Source organism: Myotis lucifugus, unplaced genomic scaffold (genome assembly GCF_000147115.1).
Source record: "Myotis lucifugus unplaced genomic scaffold, Myoluc2.0 scaffold_191, whole genome shotgun sequence".
In the NCBI taxonomy this organism is placed as follows: Eukaryota; Metazoa; Chordata; class Mammalia; order Chiroptera; family Vespertilionidae; genus Myotis; species Myotis lucifugus.
Genome location: NW_005871239.1, coordinates 231,186 through 238,354, shown reverse-complemented (window position 1 = coordinate 238,354; position 7,169 = coordinate 231,186). Strand labels below are relative to the sequence as shown.

Sequence of the window (7,169 nt, the reverse complement as noted above, 5' to 3'; positions counted from 1 at the left end):
CCCCCCCCCCCCCCCCCCCAGCATTACTGAGCTCTCAGTGGGCTCTTTCATTATAGAGGCTTATGTTCTTCTAATACATTTTCTTTGATAATTTTCCCCATACGTTTTGTTATTTTCTATGAAAAGTCTGTATTGATCCTCTATTTTTTTTTTTAGATTAAAACAGTGAGTTTTAAACAAAGAAAGCAGAACTAGAACATCTTAAATAAATTTTAATCCTTTCTTTACAGGTTACCTAGACCACTTTGGATTGAGAAAACTGTAGGAAGTTAGTAACTGCCACAAGCGAACGCCAGGTGGGGGCCCGTGTCCATTTTCCACAGAGTCCTGCTGGGCAGAGTGTCTGAATGCGCTGCTCAGGGTCTCTGCTCACACTCCCCGGAATCAGTCGCGGCAGATTTTAGTCCACAGGTCGCTTTTCTCCATATTTCTTTGTAAACTCTTCGGCATTCTTACAGAATTTTTTACGGTCCTTAGAGTATTCTTCAGCTAGGTCAGCCCGAAGCGGGTGTTCGGTCTGGGGGTCGTTCACCAGTGCAATGAGGGACTGGATTACTTGGTCGGTTTTGGTTGCTGGCTTCCAGTTTTCAGCACTAATTACTGGCAGGCAGACCTGCCCCTTTTCATCGATGTTGGGGTGATAGATCTTTGTTTTAAATGTGATCGTTGGTGGTTTGAATGGGTACTCCGCTGGAAAGCTGATTTCGATTCTGAAGGCCCCCTTATCATATGGAGGGTTGTCAGGAACAATAAGCCCTTGCCAAGTCAGTAAATTAGCTTCATCAACCTGGATGTTACGGAAGTTTTTCATTCCACATTTGCGGATTTCTTCAAGCTCCTTCATCAGCCTCCTGCTGGCTGCCATCTTGGGTCTGGTGCTGTTGCTTTCCCAGGGTGCACTGCGGGCGGCTGAGGTCCCTGCGCTTTCTGATCATCTAATATTAGCTTTCTTGTCTTAACCACTATTTTCTTATTTTCTAATATTTTCTCAACTCATCCTCTAACTTTCTTATTGAGTATTTTATTTCTGCATTCGTGATTTTAATTTGCAAACCCTTATTCTCTGATTGTCCTGCACCTTCTCTTAGTCATTCTTAGGTGTAATATCTTCTCTTAATTTGGAAGAAATCAACTTTATTTTCTGTTCCTTTTATGGTTACTGTCTTCTCCAAGTTCCTTATGTTTTAGTCTCCGTTGTTTATGTTACAGGCTTTCTTCAAAACTGGTAACCTGTGAGCATTCATATTCTAGAGTGAATGAAGCACAGCAATGCCTGAAAAGCTGCGTATGAGTCGGCGGGGCTTGTGGACTGGAGAGATTCACTGCAGGTTTGGCTGGACTTCCAGCTTTTTATTAGAGTATTCCCAGATAGCAGCACTATAGGTCTTTTCGCTTTGGCCATTCTGTTTCTTTCTGCTAAGGGAATGGGGAACTTTCATTCTGATTTTAGTCCGAAGCCTCCCCTCTGTCCTTGCTATGTCTGATATCCAAAGTCCCAAACCTCTCTGGTTCAGTTTCTCCAAATAATGTCTCATCTACTCTAAGTGGCGGAGTAAGAACCATAGAGATTTAATTGCTGTCATGCAGATTTTCAACCTAGCTCCCCATTTTCCACCCTGTTCTCTACCCACACGTTCTGTAGCAGATATCTTCCAATTTCATTGAAGATGAGATTTGTGTTTTTATTTCTCATTTATAATGGGGGGGGGGGCAGCTACTTTCATTTCAAGGGGAAATCAAGTTACACTACTCACTAAGAAATATAGCCCTGGCCGGTTTGGATCAGTGGATAGAGCGTCGGCCTGCAGACTCAAGGGCATGTACCTTGGTTGCAGGCACATCCCCAGTGGGGAGTGTGCAGGAGGCGGCTGATCGATGTTTCTCTCTCATCGATGTTTCTAACTCTCTATCCCTCTCCCTTCCTCTCTGTAAAAAATCAATAAAATATATTTTTTTAAAAAAAGAAATATAGTAATGGAAAGCAGCAGTTATAACTAAAGGAAGCATTATAATCAGTAAAAGATTTTATAGAAAACTTGGTTGTGTTTGAAGGCAGAGAAAAATTGAAGTAGGTAAAGGTGGGAAATGTTATCACGAGTAGAGGTTAGCCCTGGCTGGTGTGACTCAGTTGGTTGGAGGGTGGTCCCATACACCAAAAAGTGGCAAGTCCTATTCCTGATGGAGCCCATGTGGGAGGCAACTGACTAATGTTTCCCCCGTCCCTCTTCCTTCCTCTAAAATAAAAATAAAATAAAGAATAGAGGTTAGAAAGCTTAGCTGTGATGTAGAACTGACACAATTTTGAGGTAGCAAGGGGGCAAGATAGAACTCACACCCAATGGAATAGAGATGGTCATCTACTTAATAAACTGCTATTTTAGTACTTTTTTAGTAAGTGAAAAAAAAAAGCATTTCAAACCTTAAATGATAAGTTTTCCACATTCTTGTGCTGAGTTAAAAATTTGAAATTATGTAATATTAACAAAAAAAATCTGTATGGCACTCTTTTTATTATTTTTTATCTTAAAAAAATATATTAGAGTATAAGCTCTTAGGCAGTAACAGAAGTGTCTCTTCTAATCAGTGAATTCATTTTCTTCAGTTTACTTTGTTGCTTCTGCATGTTTATTTTTGTTTAGTGGAATTTAGTCTGTGAACAGCCAAAGCATACTGTTGAGTGTAATTTTGGTGTTTGTGATGTAAGTGATGATGTTTCTTTCAAAATTAGATTTTAAATATTTTCCCCTATGGACTTTAAATGACGATATATCCATGAGTTTACGAAATCAAAACAGTAAGTATAATACTAGATGCTATTCAGTGTTTAGAAATGCAGTACTTTATATAGCAAATCTGTGTCATCAGTTCACACTTTAAGCGTGTGACAATCATTTGCCACTGCAGATGCTTGGTTCAAACCCTACTGCAGGGGTCCTCAAACTACGGCCCGCGGGCCACATGCAAATACAAATATTGTATTTGTTCCCGTTTTGTTTTTTTACTTCAAAATAAGATATGTGCAGCGTGCATAGGAATTTGTTCATAGTTTTTTTTAAACTATAGTCCGGCCCTCCAACGGTCTGAGGGACAGTGAACTGGCCCCCTGTTTAAAAAGTTTGAGGACCCCTGCCTACTGCTTTAAAAGGATTCAAGTGGCTCTAAACATTTACTTAACTGCTGGGATTATTGATGTTCCTCTGACATAATCAGAAACTTAATCATAATTAGAATGTTGAGTGTGATTTTCTTAGTCACAAAATTCAACTTTAATTTCAAAACATTTGAAATTATAGAACCCTTCCCTCCAATTCTGGACTTAAATCTTATTCCACCTAAGAATAACTAAGTAAATTTCATCTATGGCCAATCATTAGCATTAGTCTTAATAAAATTCAATATTTTACATTGTAAATTTTAGTATATCTAGCCAATTTCATAGGAAAGGCATTGCCCCATAGAAATTTATCTGCTTGTTTGTCAAAATTATCAAGAAGAATACAAGTGTGTGTGTGTGTGTGTGTGTGTGTGTGTGTGTGTGTGTGAAATACCAAATTTTTGTCCGATTCTGTATTTTCCAAAAACTGCCTAGATTGATAGTGAAGTTGACCAGTTATTGAAATCAGTTTACAAAACTGCATTGAGATTATCAGAGTTTTGTCAGTTGTGAAAGTCTTTACTTGAACATTAAACATGAATCATCTACTAGTAAATGGGTGTATGGTACATTGCCCATTTCCATAGGTACCTTGATTTGATGGATGGTTTATAGTAAGTACTTCATGGTTTTTAATACATTATCATCAATCCATTTATACTGTGTGCCAGCTTCTGTAGTGATATCCGAGAAAAAAGTGACATAGAGTATAGAGTCCCTGGCTTAAAGCAGATTACAGCCTTGTCAAGGTGAATAGTGATTAACTTCATTTTGCCTCAAGTTGGCCTGATACCTCCTCCCCGAAAGCTTGTGGCACCAAAATGTGGATAGACGCTGAAATTCAACTGATGCCAAATACCACCACTCCAACTCCAAAGAAATTCATCTTTGGCCAAGACTGTAGTTAGGAGCTTGCCTGAGCTAGAAGATTTCTTCAGCACACATTTAATCCTTTTCCATCAGAAGGATAGATTAAGAAGCTCTATAGAAGGGCATATGCCTGTCCTTCTTTGAAAAGGAAAATAACTATCCTATGCTAAGAAGATACTTAGACTCCTCTGACTTAAATAGGTGTTTCTCAAAACCAGGGCCTCTGAATCCCAAGGAAACTGGGAAGTCATAATGGGTGTCAGACTTCCTCCTTCTCTTCCTCTCTCCCTCCCTTAGTTTCTTCCTTTTTCTCTTTTCTACTTTTTCTTTTCTTCCCTCCCTCTTTTTCTTCCTAACTCCCTTCCTTTTTTATTTCTTTTGGGGTTTTTTTTTAGCATTTCAAAACTTCAGTGGATATTCTACATTTCCCGTGAGAAAAATAGCTAAAAAAATATTTTGGGGGGTGCTGGAATTTGATAACAGTGGTATCTCAGAGTGATCTGAAACATGATGGCTATTATTTGTGTCTTTTGCAAATAAAAATTGGAAACCCCCCCCCCAAAAAACAAACAAACAAACAACTGCATTGGGAATGTTATGTGGCATTTGTACTGTTCAGTGGTGATTATTTCGTAAGTTCTTTATAACTTAAAACTTCATATTTTCAATAAATAGGAATAAAAACAAGGGGAGGGAAGTGAAGAAACTATATAGGGTAGCGGACTTCAAACACCAGCTCACAGATTTCTCAGTGTCTCTTACAACCTATTCACTGGTCTGCTGTGAAATAAAAAAAATAAGGGAAAAAGAGATTGGCATAAGATGTACCTCAAGACTAGAAATTATTTGCATTTTGAGCATATGTTTTGGCTAACAGAGGAGGCGTGACATCTTTTTCATGTACTAATTATGCTTTTTCATCTTGGGTCTAATTGGGTCTTAAGATGTAAACTATATAATGTGAATGACAAATGATTAATGACTTTTTTTTCTCCCCTTAGGTACATCCAGAAAGTGCCCAGAAGAAACTTCCTGCCAGAAAAACTAAAAAAGCAGTATTTATAACACTGGAATTTTTGGATAACTTATTAAAATGGCAGAAAATAGTGAAAGTAATAGTAAAAATGTAGATGTCAGGCCCAAAACTAGTAGGAGTAGAAGTGCTGACAGAAAGGATGGTTATGTGTGGAGTGGAAAGAAGTTATCTTGGTCAAAAAAGAGTGAAAGTTTTTCAGATGCTGAAACAGTAAATGTTATAGAGAAAACTGAAGTTCCTTTACAGAGCCAAGAAAGAAAGCACAGCTGTTCATCCATCGAGTTGGATTTAGATCATTCTTGTGGGCATAGATTTTTAGGCCGATCTCTTAAACAGAAACTGCAAGATGCTGTGGGGCAGTGCTTCCCAATAAAGAATTGTAGTAGTCGGCACTCTTCGGGGCTTCCATCTAAAAGAAAAATTCATATCAGTGAACTCATGTTAGATAAGTGTCCTTTCCCACCTCGATCAGATTTAGCCTTTAGGTGGCATTTTATTAAACGACACACTGCTCCTATAAACCCCAAACCAGATGAATTGATAAGCACAGATTTGTCTCAGAGTGAATTGAGGGATGGTCAACCAAAACAAAGAAGAAACATGGAAGAAGAGGTGAACTGTTTCTCACATCCCAATGTTCAGCCCTGTGTTATAACCACCAGCAATGCTTCATGTAGTGGTGGTCCTATGGCTGGCTCTTTGATGAACCTGGTTTCAAATAATAGTATAGAAGATAGTGATATGGATTCAGATGATGAAATTATAACACTTTGCACAAGTTCCAGGAAAAGAAACAAACCCAAATGGGAAATGGATGAAGAAATCCTTCAGTTGGGAACAACTCCTAAGTACCACACCCAGATTGATTATGTCCACTGTCTTGTACCAGACCTCCTTCAGATCAATAACAATCCATGTTACTGGGGAGTTATGGATAAGTATGCAGCTGAAGCTCTCCTAGAAGGAAAACCAGAGGGTACCTTTTTACTTCGAGACTCAGCACAGGAAGACTATTTATTCTCTGTTAGTTTCAGACGCTATAGTCGTTCTCTTCATGCTAGGATTGAACAGTGGAATCACAACTTTAGCTTTGATGCACATGATCCTTGTGTCTTCCATTCTCCTGATATTACTGGGCTCCTAGAACATTATAAGGACCCAAGTGCCTGTATGTTCTTTGAACCACTTTTATCCACTCCCTTAATTCGGACTTTCCCCTTTCCCCTACAGCATATATGCAGAACAGTAATTTGTAACTGTACAACTTATGATGGCATTGATGCCCTTCCAATTCCTTCTTCTATGAAATTATATCTGAAGGAATATCACTATAAATCAAAAGTTAGAGTACTCAGGATTGATGCACCAAAACAACAATGCTAGGTAGAGGGTAGGAACATGGGAATTTAATACCTTATTTTTCTTAATGCTACTTTGAGTTTTTCTACAAGGGCAGTTAAGAGTCTGAATAAACCTCTGCCCTAAATTTTGCTTCCAGATCTGTTTATTTTTCTTACAATACACTAATTGTTTAAAGTTACACACTAAGGGTTAATGGGTATTTTTGACCAAGTGGTTTTTGTTTTTATTCTATAGAGTATATACTTAATTTTTTTTCTTTTCTTAATTGTAATTTGCATATGATCCAGGGATATTTGAAAATTGGTAGACATTGTAAACACAGTTAATAATTTGTATTTCATTATTTTCTTTAAAAATAATCCTGTGTCCTTTCTTATATGTAAAATGCTTTGTTAACTTATGCCATTGGCATTCCTATACATAAAATACAGTTTCCCCATCTCCCTTTCCAGAGTTGTTTTCAAATTCTTCAGTAAAGCTGAGTGTTGTAATTCACAATCTATACTAATGTAATTGACTTGTAATTTACTAATAGGGATGTTAAAGGTAACAACATAGCTTAAAATCCAACTTGATGTGTTTTTACAGTATTTTAAATATTAACTAAAGCAGGATTACTAAATTTGATTAATCTCATCAGTAAGAATCAAATGAGAGCATAACATTTTTGGAGGTGAATGTATTCTACAATGTGGCATGGTCATTTGTTAATCCTTGAATAGGTCTCTCTTAAAACCTGGAACATAA

The 7,169-nt window shown here is 37.6% G+C and overlaps 1 protein-coding gene and 1 pseudogene across 2 annotated transcripts in view; one reads left to right on the top strand and one right to left on the bottom strand.

Moving 5' to 3' along the window:
• SOCS4 (suppressor of cytokine signaling 4) overlaps positions 1–6,920 on the top strand; it is a 27,619-nt gene extending 20,699 nt beyond the window's left edge. Inside the window, exons 2-3 of one of the 2 annotated variants that reach the window (XM_023760752.1) lie at positions 1,210–1,328; positions 5,026–6,920. In XM_023760752.1, coding sequence (XP_023616520.1) covers positions 5,118–6,443 — 1,326 coding nt within the window. In that variant the 5' untranslated portion in view covers positions 1,210–1,328; positions 5,026–5,117 and the 3' untranslated portion in view covers positions 6,444–6,920. The remainder of the gene's footprint in view (positions 1–1,209; positions 1,329–5,025) is intronic. The other variant, XM_006096953.3, reaches the window with a different exon arrangement.
• Positions 386–883, bottom strand: LOC102433693 (annotated as a pseudogene).
• Positions 6,921–7,169: the final 249 nt, after the last annotated feature.